General features: G+C 43.4%; 3 protein-coding genes across 4 annotated transcripts; 1 reads left to right on the top strand and 2 right to left on the bottom strand.

The window, feature by feature from the left end:
* Positions 1 to 376: 376 nt before the first annotated feature.
* LOC115138388 (galectin-8-like) lies at positions 377 to 4,894 on the bottom strand. Its single transcript, XM_029675198.2, has 8 exons — positions 4,681 to 4,894; positions 4,215 to 4,303; positions 3,015 to 3,225; positions 2,636 to 2,755; positions 2,497 to 2,532; positions 2,289 to 2,377; positions 1,959 to 2,124; positions 377 to 1,798 (listed from the first exon to the last, which is right to left on the bottom strand). The coding sequence occupies exons 1-8, from the start codon at positions 4,717 to 4,719 to the stop codon at positions 1,649 to 1,651; spliced, it is 900 nt and encodes a 299-aa protein (XP_029531058.1). The 5' UTR covers positions 4,720 to 4,894; the 3' UTR covers positions 377 to 1,648.
* Positions 4,895 to 6,251: 1,357 nt separating this feature from the next.
* LOC115138791 (monocarboxylate transporter 10-like) lies at positions 6,252 to 10,301 on the top strand. Its single transcript, XM_029675997.2, has 7 exons — positions 6,252 to 6,435; positions 6,809 to 7,021; positions 7,246 to 7,397; positions 8,957 to 9,119; positions 9,293 to 9,496; positions 9,740 to 9,945; positions 10,161 to 10,301. Exons 1-7 carry the CDS (start codon positions 6,252 to 6,254, stop codon positions 10,299 to 10,301), a joined length of 1,263 nt encoding a protein of 420 aa, XP_029531857.2.
* Positions 10,302 to 11,531: 1,230 nt separating this feature from the next.
* LOC115138386 (kelch repeat and BTB domain-containing protein 11-like) lies at positions 11,532 to 16,599 on the bottom strand. 2 transcript variants are annotated; one of them, XM_029675189.2, is made up of 3 exons: positions 15,781 to 16,599; positions 15,377 to 15,471; positions 11,532 to 14,978 (listed from the first exon to the last, which is right to left on the bottom strand). In XM_029675189.2, the coding sequence occupies exon 3, from the start codon at positions 14,862 to 14,864 to the stop codon at positions 12,711 to 12,713; it is 2,154 nt and encodes a 717-aa protein (XP_029531049.1). In that variant the 5' UTR covers positions 14,865 to 14,978; positions 15,377 to 15,471; positions 15,781 to 16,599; the 3' UTR covers positions 11,532 to 12,710. The 2 variants fall into 2 exon arrangements, with proteins under 2 accessions (XP_029531049.1, XP_029531050.1); XM_029675190.2 differs by lacking the exon at positions 15,377 to 15,471.
* Positions 16,600 to 18,489: the final 1,890 nt, after the last annotated feature.

Here is an 18,489-nt window from a genome sequence, read left to right as displayed (position 1 = left end):
GTTGAGGGTGAGTCCTGCTGTAGGCTGGTTTCATGTAATGGTCCATTCATCTGGGGTCAGATGCCTCTGGATCATAGAGACCGGGGAAAACAAGGGCTCTCTGTCACCTCATTGTGTGCACACAAAGTCAAACGAAAGTGACTATAGGCTTTACTATTTTTAATGTGACGAAGCAAACTCCCATTGGACAACATCACCTTATAGAAGAGCCTTTGCCTCTGCATGGTTTGAGTGTGGGGGAAAAAAAGGGCCAGTCGACTGCACCTCTTAACTTGTACCGCCATCTGGTGGTTGAAGAGGATAAATGTGCATACTGTAGATATCACAGATAATTGAGGATCTGGTGGACAGATGGAAAAAAGACCCCAGAGGAATATTCCAATCATCATACATTTATTTAAAAGCACTTGGAACTATTTATAATACATTACATACAGTAGATTCTTTATATTATGTACAGCAGGCATCTACAAGGTCTCTTGCTTTGCAGATCTAACCAGTCACACTTGGTGCACCACTGGAGTGAGATGACATCTCAGCAGTGTAACAGTAAGACAATACTGTTAAAAACAAAGTGGGTGAAATGCATGACTAAAAGATCATTTGTATAGAGGTGGCAGAAATGACCGGCTCAAATGGTTAGTTGAGTGACTGTGGCCAAGCAAGAAAGGAAAATGGCCATGCAGTCAAAAAACAGATTAACACACATTATTTTCCTTGGAATCCTCATCAACCAGTGTATTTGGTTTGACTCTGTAGTGTGCTTTGACTGAAGTACACTAGACTAGATCATATGGTGGGTGAGCTGAGACAAATAGATTTGGCATTTCTGTGATTGCACATACAGAGTATTTGACCTTGTAATGCAGCCTTTTAGGCCACATTGCCTTTCTAAGGTATCTATTGGATGAATATTGAAGCACATATTACTCAAGGCTATGTTTTGACAGGGAGCCCAATTGTGATCTTTGTTTCACTAATTGGTCTTTTGAACAATCACATCAGATTGGTCAAAAGACCAATTCATGGAAAAAGGTCAGAATTGGGCTACCTTTCTAAACGAAACCTATGGGTCATAAATAGCCACACATGTTCCCTCAGGTACAGGAAGGTTAAATATGGTCAGGGTTTTCATATTCCGAGGGTTGCTAAGCATCACCCGTAACCACCCTATCCTTTGTTTCAACACCTGAGATGGGTGACTGGGAATGTTTATGGAATATGTTAGTGATATTAGTATTTCAGCTCCAAGAAATGCCTTAGTTAACCCCTCCCAAATCACGGTCCCTGTAGATGTAAATTGAAATTTAGCGGCCTTCCACCAGTAAGTTAATTTATAGCCCTCTTAATAGCTAGTGCTAACGTGTCCTTTGTCCTGATTTTGTCCAGATTTTGACAGGTGTAGCCAATTAAAAGACGCATTGTGATCCGATCTTCCTGACCACCTCCGGAGGTAGTCAGACATCCTTTGTATCTGAAAATCAATCAAGTGTAAACATATCTGGACGGTCAAACCATTTTAAATCACTGATAGGTAGCACCATTGATTTACGGCATCAATAATTGTCTAAAATAAATACATTAATTGGTGGTGGGGGGTGTAACCTGGCCTGTTGTCCAGAATGGGGCTTAGCATCTATGTCCTGGGTCACCACAGCTTGACATCCATCAGCTCCAGGTCTCCCATGATCTCCAGCTGGTTGATGGTGCTCAGGTCCTGCACCCGATGCCTGTAGTCCAGCAGGTGAGAGCCGTTCACTGCCAGCTTGAACTGGTGGGGCTGGCAGAGGATAAGCATCTGGGGCAGAGAGGGTACTTGTAGTGAAAAATACAAACGAGAGTTCCAATAATACAGATAAAGTGCAGGTGATGTGAGAACTGATAAATTAGCTTTTTTTTTAAGTAAGAAAAATGAAATCCCCAAAAATATGTCTACTGTATATTAAGAGGCAGCATACCTCAAAGTACTCCCCAGGTGAGAATGGGAAGAGGGGAAGCTCCCTCTCCTCTGGTCCCCAGGACTCACTCAGGTAGGAGTTCCTGATGACCATGGCCGACTTCATCCGGGGGTTCAGGTGCAGAGCGATGTTCTCACTGCTGCTGTTGCGGAGGTTCACAGTGAAGCTGCCAGACAGGAGGTTCATCAGACAACAACGATGCAGGATAGTCTACAGTGTGTTACGGGTACTGGGCACTGGGCAGTCCTGACCTTACACACCACCTCAAAAGGTACACGCTCCATTTTCTTGAAACATGGTATAAATACTGAGTTGTGTCCCATTGCTTACCTGTGTGGGTACATGCTGACCTGTCCCTTGATTGTGATGTGCTGTCCTGGACTCACCCCTTTCAGTAGACTGCCTTTGTAAGGGAGACTCTGGAAATACACAAGATTTAAGCCATGTCTGTAAACTGTTCAACATATTGATGCAATTGGTCATGTTGCCTTACATAGATGTTTTATATTTTCCATAAACTATAAATAATACAACTCACCAGGTCACCTGTTTCGCCTGATATTGAATATATTGCCTATAGGAGAAAATCATAATAAAGACAGTCATTACAGAGTGAGCTGAAAAATGTTTTATTATTCTAGTATGGACATATAGTAGAGTAATGGGGGGGTACTTACTGAGTTTGGTATGAAACCAAGGGCGTGCACCTTAACTTTCCCACTTATAGAAAGTGTGTCAATCCTGTCCAGTGGGATTCTGTGCTTGTATTCTAACAAATGAGAACCATTTACTGCTACCTGCAGGTACAAAGGAAAACAGCATTCACACAACATCATATACTAAATCCATTATACTGTATTTGCTTGACTTTTGCATAATACTACTAGCTTCTTGTGACTTAACAGAAGTGAATGTACAAGCAAATGTAGGGTAGAGAGTTTTTCTTGTACGTGGCCTAATTGAAGAAGACTTTGCACTCAGTTTTTGCAGCTTAAGTCACCTTAAACAAGTCTATGTATGTTAAATCAGTTAACTCCCAGACATTGGTCCACTTGCCTTAAAGACCTCATCATGGACCAGGATGATGGTCTCGAAAGCTACTCCCTGTCTGTAGGGCAGCTGCTGAAGGGTCTCCTCCCTGCCCCAACTCTCCTGCACCAGGGAGTTACACACCACGCACGGGGAGCCCTTAAAACGGGGGTTGAAGTGGAGGGCGATGTCCGCACGAGGTTTAGTACTGCTGCCACAGGACAGGTCCATCTGGAACCTGCAGTTATCACATTGGTGTGTATTAAGAGTTTCAACATTTCTAAAAGCAAAGGTAGGGACTCGAGTCACTAAATGTATCATTTCTTTGCAAGCTTAACATGGTTTTTTGCTAGGTAAAATAATTATTTTTGTGTTTTTTGAGTTGGGTAAGCATATTATTTTTCAGTTGAGCCTGAAAAAATGCTTGCTGAAGGCCCTTCCCAACAATGCAGAGAGAAAAATAGCACAAGGAATAAATACAGAATGAGTAACGATAAGTTTGCTATATACACGGGGTACCAGTACCGAGTCAATGTGCAGGGGTACGAGGTAAGTATATACAGTATGTACATATGTATGTCTAGGCAACAGGATAGATAATAAACAGTAGCAGCAGCGTATGTGATGAGTCAAAAGAGTGCAAAAAGATTTAATGCAGTTAGACCGGGTAGCTATTTACTTAAGTATTTAGTAGTCTTGTGACTTGGACCCCCAAGATGTTCAGGGTCCTGCTGGTTCCAGACTTGGTGCATCGGTACCACTTGCCATGCAGTAGCAGAGAGAACAGTCTGATTTGGGTGGCTGGAGTCTGACCATTTTTAGGGCCTTCCTCTGACACCTCCTGGTATAGAGGTCCTGAGCCATATGCACTACCCTCTGTAGCCCCTTTCCACTAGATCCACCCACAACCACAAAGTCAAAATTGTCTGTATCATACAAATTTTAAAAACAAAAATGTGCTTTTTGGGCATGATAAACAGGTGAAATAAGCGGAAGGGAGTGGTTTGGTCGAGAGTTTACGTTTGCGAGCGAGGAGACTTTGCTTCCTTCCTTTGCACAAAGATCATCACAATTGTTAACGGCTTCCCCCCCAGAAGTCAAACATGAAATTACAAACTTTAGTGACAGAATTTTTCTTCTGGGTAACCAAAATCAGTGTTAGGTTGAACCGGGATGTGGACATGAAATTAGGGTTAGGGAAAACAACATAACAACATCATCACATACCTGTCAGCATCATTGTGAACAGTGCCCTGGATAATGACTATCTCCCCAGGGTGTAGGCCCCCAGGTATGGCTCCAGTGAACGGAATCACCTGAATGGAGAGGTAAGAGAGGCGTAATGAAGGCAACACATATAGGAAAACATAATCAAATCATATTTGTTGTGTCCTACGCCATTAAGTTATCAATACATGCAATAACCTCTATCCCATTGCTGATACACAAGATCGTATAAAATCGTTAAACAGGATTTCAGCCCGACAATTGTAGGCTACAATGAAATGACTGCAAAACGATGGACGATATAGCTGCACATATAAGCTACCTATTGATAACAAAAAAAATACCTGCGGTAGCCTAATATGCAGGTTAGGCTATTCAATGTGTCAGAATTATTTTATTCTCATTATTGAGAAAGGGAGAGTCTCGCTGTGAGTAGTAGAGGTAGGCTAGTGAACAAGCCTCTTACCGGATTTAGGACCGTTTGTTTCGCGTTTGCCACAGCCATTGGGCACGTTATGCAACACTACCATACAGCGGTTACCTATACCGCTAAATTATTGCAAAGAATGTAGAACGAATTGGGTCGATGTTTTTATTTTCTGCTATATTCAGAAGGCAGTAGGCATTTTCTCTCCATCTTCTATTCAATGTCCTACTACGTCACACACGCACTATGCGCAACCATGTGATCCAGGCTATGTGCTGTGATAGGCTGCTGCCGCTGTATCCAAAAAAAGAGACTGGAGACCAAATCAATTGCAAAACACACATCTGTAGCATATACAGCAATAGGCTTAAAGAAAGGTAGCCTACAATAAATTACAGTTCTTAAAAATAAGGCCATAGAATAAAATACAATCTTAAAAGCTTTCTCTAAAGTATAGGCTAGTAAAACCAATAAAGGAAATGGGCCCCTAATGCCTAAAGAATAGCTTTAAAAAAATAGCTCAACATCTTTGGAATAATTCCAAAGCGCGTAACGTTGCGCGGGCACACACACACTTTTGAGTTGCAATGATTGACACATTATTCAATAATTAATTTGTGTTACGATCAAAATGTAGGTTAGAACTCAGTCTAAATTTAATGTATGGAGGTATCATTCAACTACTTGCCAACCCACCATGCTAAACCTTGGGCACATGACGCGAAGTAGCCTAAAATAAGTGAATGTTAACAGACTGGTACCCAGTCTAGAATAGGCCTACAGAAGGTGGCCAAAGCTCGCCAGTTTCGTGGGAGATACATTTATGGCAATTATGATGTCAGACAGATCTGGGTTAATCATGATCGGCGCTATGGCAACATTCCTCTTTGATTCTATCCACCTTTATTTTGCGCGCCAGAAGTCTCTAACCGGTCTAGGTGGATAACACCCAAGGTTCGTATTTTTGTGCAACAAGATGCACATCTTCTGGACTGCCATTCCCTTCAGGAGGTTTTACTCCGAGGAACCCGAGCTTATTCCTCGGGAGCTTCGCAGACCCCCACCTATCAAGCCTCCCCCGGACGGAGGATGGGGATGGGTGATTGTCTTATCATCGTTCCTCTATAATGTCCTGGTACTGGGATACCACAACTCCTTCGGAGTGTACCTCATCAGTCTCCTCAAAGAGTTTGGGGAGACAAGTTCTAAAACAGGCAAGTTACCCTAAACTTCACATAATCACACCGTTTATCCAACCTGGTCTCCAGAGCATTTCGTCTTCAACCCAACATCATAGTGGAAAGTAGTATTAGGCTACACACTGTGAACTCTACTGTTGTAACTAGACATTTCAACAACTATTTTGTATTAGCTGCAAAGTGATTTTGTGGTCATGAAATGAGATGTCTAAACGTTTATAAACATGTTATAAACAAGTAGTTACCTTTGACTGCATGAATGATCTGCTGTTGTACCTACTGTATCACATCAATCAGAAGATTGCTTACAGATGCTATAGAATAAATACACTGAAATCTGCTAGCTACCTAACCTATGACCTACTCTGCTGTCCTATAGCATGGGTTGGCTCCATCAGCTATGGTTTCATCATGGTCTGTGGGCCCCTGTCTGGGAAGCTGACAGTCAGGTACGGAGCCAGAGAGATATCCATCCTAGGATCCCTCATCATCATGATCTCCACAGTGTGCTCGTCCTACGCACCCAATCTAGGAACACTGTTCTTCACACACGGCTTCCTCACTGGAGTGGGCTCCAGCTTTGCCTTCACCCCAGGTTGGTACAAGGGCAGGTAGCCTAGTGGTTAGAGCGTTGGGCCAGTAACTGAAAGATTGCTCGTTTGAATCCCTGAGCTGTCAAGGTAAAAATCTGTTTAGGTCGTCGTCGTAAATAAGAATTTGTTCTTAACTGTTAAAAAAAAAAGGTGAAATAAAAAGGGAGGGATGGAATTAACTAATGTTTAGTTATACTACTGCAGGGGTCGGCAACAGGCGACCTGCAAGTTCTACATTCTTTATTTTATTGAAGCAAAACTTCTCAGGAATTCAGCAAAACATTTCTAGTTCATATTGTGTTATCAAGACCAGGACAGCTAACACATTTTCTCACCTCCATCTCCAACCTCCCACCTCTTCCTCCCGTGGGGCAGGTATGATCATGGTTAGCCAGTACTTCACCACCAAGCGTTCCCTGGCCACGGGGATAGTGATGTCAGGGGGAGCAGCAGGGGCCCTGGTCCAGACTCGGCTCCATCTGTTCCTCATAGACATCCTGGGTTGGAGGCAGAGTCTCCGAGTCTTCTCAGGTCTCATGATTATTTGTGTCATCACCGGCTTCACCTACCTGCCACTCAACCCCAAAGGTACTGCAGAACGTTCAGATCCACAATGGTTTTTATTTCTTTAGTACATTGCAGGTTACCATGTTAAATGATGAGCATACAGAGATGGGACCTTCTATCACATCATGACTGAGTGCACAATTTATTCAACTACCTCAACTGATTGTGTACACTTTCAAACGGAAATGTTAATCAAAAACAATGTGTTACCGATGAGGTTTGAGTGATTTATATGTATTTGAAAGGTTACACCAGAAGTGTGGTGGATAATTTGAAGAACTCTCCCTTGAAGAAGTTTGTTGTGGACCTTGGCCTGTGGAAAGACAAAATATTTCTGATATGGGTTGCAGCCAATGGACTGTGTAAATTTGGATTCTTCATTCCATATGTCCACTTGGTAAGTTACATATTGGTGTAAACATCTGAAGGCACAGTTGAAATGGTACAACATTATAGTTTGGAACCATTCTGTAATTTTACTCATGTACAGTACATTCGGAAAGTACTCAGACTCCTTCACTATTTGCTTGGTCACTATGGGGTATTGTGTGTAGATTGATTAAATAAAATACATTCAGCAATTTTAAAATAAGGCTGAAAAGTTATTTTGTTGGGGGGAAAAACAGGTTTTTAGAAATATTTGCTAATTTATAAAAAATAAAAAAACAGAAATACCTTATTTACATAAGTATTCAGACCCTTTGCTATGAGACTCGGAATTGAGCTCTTGTGCATCCTGTTTCCATGGATCATCCTTGAGATGTTTCTACAACTTGATTGGAGTCCACCTGTGGTAAATTCAATTGATTGGACATGATTTGGAAAGGCACACACCTGTCTATATAAGGTCCCACAGTTGACAGCGGATGTCAGAGCAAAAACCAAGCAATGAGGTTGAAGGAATTGTCCGTAGAGCTCGGAGACAGGATTGTGTCGAGACACAGATCTGGGGAAGTGTACCAAAACATGTATGTAGCATTGAAGGTCCCCAAGAACACAGTGGCCCCCATTATTCTTAAATGGAAAATGTTTGTAAACACCAAGACTCTTTCTAGAGCTGGCCGCCCGGCCAAACTGAGCAATCAGGGGAGAAGGGGCTTGGTCAGGGAGGTGACCAAAAACCCAATGGTCACTCTGACAGAGCTCCAGAATTCCTCTGTGGAGATGGGACAACCATCTCTGCAGCACTCCACCAATCAGGCCTTTATGGTAGAGTGGCCAGACGGAAGCCACTCCTCAGTAAAAAGGCACATGACCGCCTGCTTGGAGTTTGCCAAAAGGCACCTAAATACTCTCAAACCATGAGAAACAAGATTCTCTGGTCTGATGAAACCAAGATTGAACGCTTTGGCCTGAATGCCAAGTGTCACATCTGGAGGAAACCTGGCAACATCCCTACGGTGAAGCATGGTGGTGGCAGCATCATGCGGTGGGCATGTTTTTCAGTGGCAGGGACTGAGACTGGGAGACTAGTCAGAATCGAGGCAAAGATGAACGGAGAAAAGTACAGAGAGACCCTTGATGAAACCTGTTCAGGATCTCAGACTGGGGTGAAGGTTCACCTTCCAACAGGACAACGACCCTAAGCACACAGCCAAGATAATGCAGTAGTGGCATTGGGACAGGTCTCTGAATGTCATAGAGTGGCCCAGCCAGCTTTGCAGCAACACTTCCATGCTTCAACATAGTACTGAGTAAAGGGTCTAAATACTTAGGTAAATGTGATACTTCCGTTTTTTCATTTCTAAAAACCTGTTTTTGCTGTCATTATGGGGTATTGTGTGCAGATTGATCAGGGGGGGGGGGGGGGCTATTTAATCAATTTAAGAATAAGGCTGCAACGTTACAAAATGTGAAAAAAGTTGAGGGGTCTGAATACTTCCCGAATGCACTGTATCTCAAAGATGAGTGAATGTAGTTCAGGTACAAAATGTGTGTGTGTGTGCCCTGCTCTAGGTGAAGCATGCAGTTCAGCTGGGCATCCCCGTCCACAGTGCCACTAACATCATGCTGTTCCTAGGCTTGACTAGCATGATCAGCCGGATCATCTTCGGCAGGATCTGTGATTCAGAGAGAATCAACAGGCTCTACATCAACCAGGCCTCTGTCTTCGGTGTGGGTGGGTTTGCCTTATGCCTGTACTTCCTCGCGGTCATTGTGACCGTTAGTAAAGCAATACGACACGAGAGAGTGTATGTTATGGCCATTATTATCACGGCTGTGCTGCAGTCAAATGTACAAGGTGAATTCCGAACCCCCCGTCCCCTACTGTCTTTCCTCCTGTGTTGCCAGGTCTGCTGTACATGTTGATCCCAGTGCTCCATTCCTACGGCTCTCTGGTGGCCTTCGGCCTGTTCCTGGGGATCGCTGATGCTGGCAACTACATCCTGCTCCCTGTCCTGACCTTTGACCTGATGGGGGCCGAGAAGATGCCCGTGGCCTGGGGGTTCATGCTCACGGTCAACGCGGTCAGCTGCTTGGGGCCGCCCTTTGCTGGTAGGTTGACCGACGTTATTGTTGTAACAGTACTTATTCTTACGTTGGAGGAGTGTAAGCCATGTTAGTACAGCCAAACAATGACAAATCGTCTCAAAATGTTTTTTTGGGCAGATGTGCAGAGGTTGCATCACTGTCTTTGCATGAAGGAACATCATACAAGTAATATGATAAAAGTCATAGTCATAATCATACCTTTGTTGTTTGTAGTCTCAGTCATACATGAGTTGTTGTCCCGGTCAGGTTGGGTGAATGACATGACAGGAAGCTACAACTTGGGCTTTGTGGTTGCCGGGGCTTTGAACGTGGCAGCCTGTTTTGTCTTGGCCTTGATCCCCATAGCCAAGAGATCAACCAGACAGACATGCAAGAGTATCATGAACGTCACCATCGACCGCTCCACACAGGAAATCACGCAGTGGGCCGACAACCTGCCTCCCATCGCTGAGGTAATAAACCGGTACCTCTCTCTTACTCACCAGAAGATGACACTGTTCTTCTTTTCTATAAGGGTTGGCAATCTAACAAAATATTTTGTTTCATTGTCAATTATAATTGATGGTGCAAGTTTTTCCTGACCACGTGGCTTGACCAGGAAAAACTACTAGCCCTAATTATAAAATGTATGTTTACTCAAAATACTTACATTTCAATTGTCAAATAGGAGGAGTCACCAGTGTCCAAATATGTGAACTACTTCTCTACGACTACGTTCCGTAGTCCAGAGATTACTGAGAGTAGACCTGAGGTGTACAGAGGAGATGATGCCGAAACCGCAGGACCTGCTGAAGTCACCCGGCTATAGCAACAACACCAAGCATCACCCCCCTTCCTCATCAGGAGAGAATAAATGTATCTTTTCACTTAGGGGAGCAAATACAATAAATGTATCGATACAGTGATGGCTGGTATTCTTATAGTGAATTCATCTGTTTTCATTTAAGAGAGAAATGACAAGCGCAGGACTTGTTAGTCATTGTCCAGTAGGTGTCGCTTCTGTACCAAGTGAAAATAAAAGTCTGTCAGAGCACTGCTCATCAGCAGTGATAATTAAGGACGTCTCCATCCATACTGCAAGACACATTCTACAGAGAATGACATTGTCACTTTTCTCAGACACAAAATATTTTATTTGCAGCACTTAGTTTTGACTGAAATACATCATTAAAACAGTTTGTTTTTTAGCTGTTACTTTATTATATGCCATTAACAGCAAGAAAGCCTTCAACCAACACTGTACTTTCAAGCCACTCATCATTGCAATATTATGTCCAAAGCCAACAGGCCATAAGAGCTTCACTACACACTGACGCCAGCCAGTAAAATACCAAACTAATAAATCCAACCACATCCACTCTGTCACAACAGTTACAACTGCCTCTTGGAGATACTGTTAAAATGTGATAGTTGCATTTTGCTCACCAAATAAATTCCACTGAATAAAATCCCACAGATGAACAAAACTCCCATTTGATGTGTTATTGCAAAAACTAAACAAATAGGTCTAATTTCTAAGAAAGAGCAATGAGATGGAGGGCTATTTGACCAGCTCTAGTATTGTATTAAAGTGAAATAAGGATTTGGAACAGATGAACATTGAGCTAAAGTTGATGAAGAGTGTGCTTCCTACTACTAAACACTGTGTGGGTGAGATGATTATGCATTATAAATGGATGGAATAAAACTCACAGGCCACATGGCTAGCATAAATTATACTGAAATAGTCCAGTACTTGTGAGGCAGTATTCGAAAAATGCACACTATGTATGCTAGTCACAGTCTTTCTGGCTGGCTCATCAAATACTTGTGGGAGATGACAACATAATAGCGTTTTCATTATCTGCAGGACAAGGGCAAATTCTCCTGCATAGGAGAAATGACTCCTCACTTCTCTGAAGAATGTTAAAAGAATATTGTAGCAGCAAGTGTGGTGCCCTTGTATCACGGCAACATTGATACATTTCTGCTAATACTATTGCGTAGTGTTGTAGAGGTCACATACATCTTTTGGATTTAGGATATTAAATCACCCAAATATATTTACTATAGATTTATTTACTGAAATGTCTGAAAGGGTTTGATGTGTTATTATCAGACTATTTGAGACAATACCAGACTTCTTTTGTCTTTGGCAAACGTGATAGTCAAGGACCAGGCCCCTAACAGTGAACAGTGTGCAGTAAGAATTGTCCCTCATATCTATACGGACTCAATCCTGTATTCTGTAAACATCTTTGCACACCTAAGACCCGTTTCAATCAAACCCTGTCACCTAACACGATCCCAAAGATCAGTCAAAAACACCACTCTTCTGGTGCTGCAACAATTCCCCTTTGGATTCATGTACACCACAAAACAATGTTTGTAGTGTATTGAAACTCAACTGTATGTAGAGTGTTGTCTTTGACGGAACTTGCACGGCTGGTTATTGGTTCTGAATGAACAGGTGGGTACTGGTTTTGATACCTAATTCACTAATAAGTGCATTGTGCTCTTCAACATTATTCCTCGATTATCTATAATGGTAGAACAGCATTATTGTAGAATATATACAGTATGTGGCTCATTTCCTCCTTCTGTTCAATGGTCTTGTGAAGTCATGTCAAAGGCCGTTCTGATATCAGGCCTCGGTGCTGTGAATGTTATTTCCTCTCCGTTTCGTCATAGAGCCATGTTACAGAGCATCCATCACCACAGTAGCAGGCCTTGTACTGTACCAGATGAAGCTGCTTATGTGTTTGCTTGTTTCGTTTAGATAGGACTTGCCAGCTATGTCAGTCAGAACACACTTTAGCTGCCCCTGCAGTCAGACAATTCCACCTCTGACGTGAGATTAGTGTCTAAAAGCGACCAGCCAGCCAACAGAATTAAAAACAATATCTATTCTAACTATCTGCTAAAACAAAAATGAACAATACAAAACTGAACGCAGGGAAATACACACAAAGAAACATCTGCACGTGTCATTATCTCATTATTTACAGTCAGATGCATTTCGGGTTGCACTCATTCAACATGTAAAAGTCATCCGTGTTAAGGCTTGTCCTGTAGATACTGTCACTGACCATGCAAAGACAACACATTCCATTACGAGCAGGTAAACTGGACAGGGGGGGAGGGAATAAAGCTGACATTGAAAAATGTTCATTATATTTGAAAAGGTCCACTATATTCTACTGACGGGCTTCTGTAATGTAGCGTCGTTGGTACACGGTCATATCACATGAGTCTTGTCAGGCAGACTGAGGATGAAAGGGAACAGTAGGCCCTTAGCTTCCAGTGGTGGCCTCAGAGGTTCCTCTACAAAGTAAGAGCCGTCCTCCTCCACTACGAACTGCAGAATCTGAGTCTTGTTCACACAATAGATGCAATTCCCAATGACGGCACACCGGAACGGCAAAGGGGTGCCCTGTCGCTGTGATACACAGTCGTGCCACATTTTCACTATAGTGTTGTACTTGAACACATTGACCCCCTGGTCGCGGTTCACGTCAAACCTGTAGATGAAGCTTTTCAGGGCCACCATGTCAGTTGACTTCTTCCTGCTGTTGTTGTAGGGGCACTCCTGCCACTCGTCCCTCTTGGGGTCGTATTTTAGGAGACGGTAGAAGAGAGACCCGCCAGAGACGTAGAGCTCTCCGTTACATGTGGTGGCTTCATGGGCCACAGCGAACGCCCCTTTGGGTAAGGGAGCCACTGTGGTCCATCTGTCAGTCCGAGGATCATACTTTTCCACTGTGAACAAACACTCCCCTCCTATGGCGTACAGGTTACCTTCCATAGACACTAGCTTGAGCTGCGACCGCGCCTGGTTGAGCGGCCGAACCTCGCTCCAGCGGTTAGTGATGGGGTTGTAACAGAACACCTTGTCTGAGACCTTGCCCTTATCCCCATATCCCTTTATCCCACCGGCCACAAACAGGTAGTTGTACATGGTGCAGATCCCACAGCCCTTAGTGTTAATGTCCTCCGGCATCAGAGTCAGAGGTCTCCAGTCATTGGCTGCCTCGTTGAAGTAGTAAATCATGTGGTTCTCCTCGAAGGATGCCACGGACAGAGGGCTCTGCGGTCGACTGTTACAGCGACTCTGAGGTCGGCTCCCGACGCGGTCGAACACATCGTTGATCTCAGCGACCATCAGGGACCTTTTCCCCTCCATTCTCTTCTTCAGGACCAGATCCCTCTCCGAACCAGTCAGATGTCCATACACCGTTTGGTCCCGCAGGATCTGGAGGAAATTGTCACTCATGAAGCGATAGGCCGTCTCTTTCAGTTCGTTGAGTCGTTGCTTCTTGGCGATAGTTAGAATCTCGTAGCAGTTCTCTGCTGTGACCTGCTCGGAGATGGTATCCATAGCAGCCTGGAGGGCACATGGGATCTGTAAGATCTTAGCTCCTGTGATCACCTCTACCACATTGTCCTTGTGCACATTCATCTGAGAGGTGTAGATATAGTCTATCAGGATGGTCAGGGTCTTGTACTTCAGCCCTTTCACTTTCAGGATGTCTCTCGACTGACGAGCCTTGAAATAGTCACTCTTCTCTGCCAGAACAGACTTATGAACACTGATTTTCTGGCCACCGACTTCAATCACTAAATCCGTCTCCTCTTTAGGCGTTGTGTTACTGATCCCACCATGGCCACTACTGCCCCTGTGTCCTTGGCTCGACTCAAGCTCCGACTGTCCATACAATGTGTCATATTCTGTGGCAGAGCTGTGGCTGAACAAGCGCTCCAGCTCTTGTATGGTTGGCTGGTTGTCCGCGGTGATACAATACGTGTCAGGCGCGGAGGTCCCCTGCTCCGGGGAGGCGGTGACATTTGTGATGTGACACTGACTCCCCACTATGCTCTCTCTGTAGAGGGACAGAGACCCTTCCGCTTCCTCTCTGGCCTCTCCCTTGAAGTATAGCGAGGGACCCACACTGCAGGGCACTTTGGCCCTCGCCCCATTCATATCCTCACGGATACCGTTTCTGCCATGAGTACAGTTCTGGTCTCTACCAGCATCAAGCTTGGGTATGTGAGATGTATTTGCTAGATGAGAAAGATCAGTAATGTGAAGCTGATCTGTATTTGAGATGTATGATCCATCACCCTGTGGCTGGTCAAAGTGATGATTCCCAATCACCGTACCACCATCCAACAAGTACTCCTTTGTAACTGGCGTGCTCTGTCGACAGAATCCCTGGTCGTCCAGTATGAATCCCTGGTCTGGAGCATTGGTGTTCCCCTCCTGCTTCCGTGGGAGGGGACAAACATCCTCATCCGAGGGGGAGGAGAGGAGGTCCGAGCAGACGGGATGGTGGAAGATGACGTCTGCCTCCACTGTGTGCACTCCTCCTCCCGGTCTCTGTCTGTCATTCATCCTGTCTGATCAGAGCTAGTGGTAGTCCAGATCCTCAGTGATCATAGCGAGGAAAATCCAACAGAATCTTCTAGAATCACTTCTCCAGATCTTGGCAGGTCTCGTCCCTTGAACCTATTTGACAAGTTTGGGGAGAAGAGAAATATATCAAAAGTCATTGAAAATCTATCCTGCTTCTATGGCATGTTTCAAATAACTAAAACCTAAATTGTTGCCAGTGCTACTTAAACTCTGAGGGGCGCCCTTACTCCACAAGCAACACATGGAGCCAACTTTGGCATATCTTCAGAGTTTTATAGAGTAACTGATGTTCTCAAAATTGACTAAACTCTATTGAAAAACACAACATGATTAAATTCTACAGATATTATTATGGGGGTCTAATTGCACCTTTGGCACGTGTTGTGCAGAAAAAGATGAATTCAAGTGCTATTATTAAGATATTAGACATATAGTGAATGGAATAACAAGTGAATTATTGTTGCTATACACTGCTAACACACATGACCTACCTATTGGATGATCATTCGAATCTGTGTTAATCGCGACCCCGTGGGAGACGGACACCCAGGGCGCATGCTCAGTGGCCACTGCTGACTGCTAAATCCTGAATATGATGGGAGAGGAAAGCCGTTCACGAGCACATTTCGCTGTCAAATTGTGTAATAGAAACCAAATTCTAGTACAATCATTTATAGAAATCGATTAATATATATTCGTTCATCATAACGTGAAGAAATATAAATTGGCAAATTTGCGCGCAATATAATTGTAAGGCAAGAAAATAATTCAAGGCTACATTTTATTAATATTAAGGTATCATCAAAGATGGAAATGCATCTCGACTCATATATATTTTTTAAACGACCTAAATAGCATGATGATGATTGTTATTATAGTATAGCCTACTACTTACGTCTTTGTGTCTGTGGTGAAGTAGCAGCGCAGTTCAACAGACCGTTTTCAGTCACACACACACACAATGCCCAGTTATGTAAGGTAGCCCCAATACTGAAAATTGGAGAACCTCAAAAATGCAAGACAGCTCTTTTCCCTCATATATAGAGGTAATTTCGTAAATGTGAAGAAGTCCTTCATTACATGTCCTTTAGCTATATAGGCTATCACTTGAACAAATCATCTCCGAGTAAAATGGATCTTTGTTATACCATTAAAAAAAAATCATAAGAGAAAACCCACTAACTACATCGATGTCTTGGTTAAAACAAAACAGTCATTCCAGGATTTAGGCTTTCAGATTATCTATCCACGACCAATATGTTGCCAAGTAAATTCCTCCTGCAGCTCTCCAGTGCGTCCGAGTTGAGGCGTGAGCATCAAATGTCGTATTTCACCCCCACAGTTTAAAATCAGCCCAGCATAGATCAGTGTTCTCCCTCTCCGCTGCCCCGAATGTGTTTAGATTTTTTACCGTTGGCTACAATCCGACAGTTATTGATATAGACCACACACCCTCTAGACGGATATTCCCTCAGCGCACGCGTTGGAGGCAAACCACCGGGAAAATGCGACATTCCTTCACACGCTTTTGTGTCCGAGATGTCATGGGAGAAGCTCGGCGATCTGCGCCCATGCGTGCATTATAAGACCCTGTCATTGTAAGACCCTTATAGGAAAGACCCTACTTCCAAAGCAAAGCCAAATGACAACAAATATGTTGTTCACTAGACAACACACACATGTGTTTCCCTAGTGGGTTATTGTAATTATAAAGACGTGTCCACATTAAAATGTACTACGGCTACCGCCTTTTGCTTGGTACGCTACAACATCCGATCATATTTTAGTCTGAAAGGAAGAACATTGCGTCAACCTATCCTTAAACCATGGGTTACAGTGCATTTGGAAAGTATTCAGACACCTTGACTTTTTCCACATTCTGTTACGTTAGACTTATTCTAAAATTGATTACATCTTTTTTTTCTTCCAATCTACACACACTACCTCATAATGACAACGCGAAAACAGGTTTTTAGAAATATTTTCAAATGCATAAAACAATTAAAACAGAAATACCTTATTTACATAAGTTTTCAGAACCTTTGCTATGAAACTCAAAATTGAGCTAAGGTGCATCCTGTTTCCATTGATCATCCTTGAGATGTTTATACAACTTGGAATCCACCTGGGGTAAATTATTTTGATTAGAAATCATTTGACACACACGTCTATATAAGGTCCCACAATTGACAGTGTATGTCAGAGCAAAAACCAAGCCGTGAGTTCGATGGAATTGTCCATTGAGCTCCGAGACAGGATTGTGTCAGGCATAGATCTAGGGAAGGGCACCAAAACATTTCTGCAGCACTGAAGGTCCCCAAGAACACAGTGGCCTCCATCATTCTTAAATGGAAGAAGTTCGTAACCACCCAAGTCTCAGCCTAGAGCTGGCCGCCTGGCCAAACAGAGAAATCGGGGGAGAATGGCCTTGGTCAGGAGGTGAGCAAGAACCTGATAACTCTGACAGAGCTCCAGAGTTCCTCTGTGGAGATGGGAGAAAGTGCCAGAAGGACAACCATCTCTGCAGCACTCCACCAATCAGGCCTTTATGGTAGAGTGGCCAGACAGAAGCCACTCAGTAAAAAGGCACGACAGCCCGCTTGGAGTTCGCCTAAAGGCACCTAAAGACTCTCAGACCATGAGAAACAAGATTCTCTGGTCTGATGAATCCAAGATTGAACTCTTTGGCCTGAATGCCAAGCGTCACGTCTGGAGGAACCTGGCACCATCCCTACAGTGAAGCATGGTGGTGGCAGCATCATGCTGTGGGGATGTTTTTCAGCAGCAGAGACTGGGAGACTAGTCAGGATTGAGGCAAAGATGAATGGAGAAAAGTACAGAGAGATCCTTCACTCCAGCCACTTTAATAATGGGAAAGGATGTAAAATATATCACTAGCCACTTTAAACAATGCTACCTAATATGTTTACATACCCTACATTATTCATCTCATATGTATACGTATATACTGTACTCTATATCATCTACTGCATCCTTATGTAATACATGTATCACTAGCCACTTTAACTATGCCACTTTGTTTACATACTCATCTCATATGTATATACTGCACTAAATACCATTACTGTATCTTGCCTATGCCGCTCTGTACCATCACTCATTCATATATCTTTTTGTACATATTCTTTATCCCCTTACACTTGTGTCTATAAGGTAGTAGTTTTGGAATTGTTAGCTAGATTACTTACTTGTTGGTTATTACTGCATTGTCGGAACTAGAAGCACAAGCATTTCGCTACACTCGCACTAACATCTGCTAACCATGTGTATGTGACAAATAAAATTTGATTTGATTTGATTCATGAAAACCTGCTCCAGAGCGCTCAGGACCTGACTGGGGCGAAGGTTCACTTTCCAACAAGACAATCACTCAAAGCACATAGTCAAAACAACGCAGGAGTGGCTTCGGGACAAGTCTGAATGATCTTGAGTGGCCCAGCCAGAGACCGGACTTGAACCCAATCGAATATCTCAGAGAGACCTAAAAATAACTGTGCAGCGATGCTCCCCATTCAACCTGGCAAAGCTTGAGAGGATCTGTAGAGAATAATGGGAGAAACGGTATGACGGCTGCATGGTCCCA

This window comes from Oncorhynchus nerka, linkage group LG12 (assembly GCF_034236695.1).
Source record: "Oncorhynchus nerka isolate Pitt River linkage group LG12, Oner_Uvic_2.0, whole genome shotgun sequence".
In the NCBI taxonomy this organism is placed as follows: Eukaryota; Metazoa; Chordata; class Actinopteri; order Salmoniformes; family Salmonidae; genus Oncorhynchus; species Oncorhynchus nerka.
The sequence above is the reverse complement of the archived record's forward strand: the minus strand, read 5'-3'. Positions and strand labels throughout refer to the sequence as shown.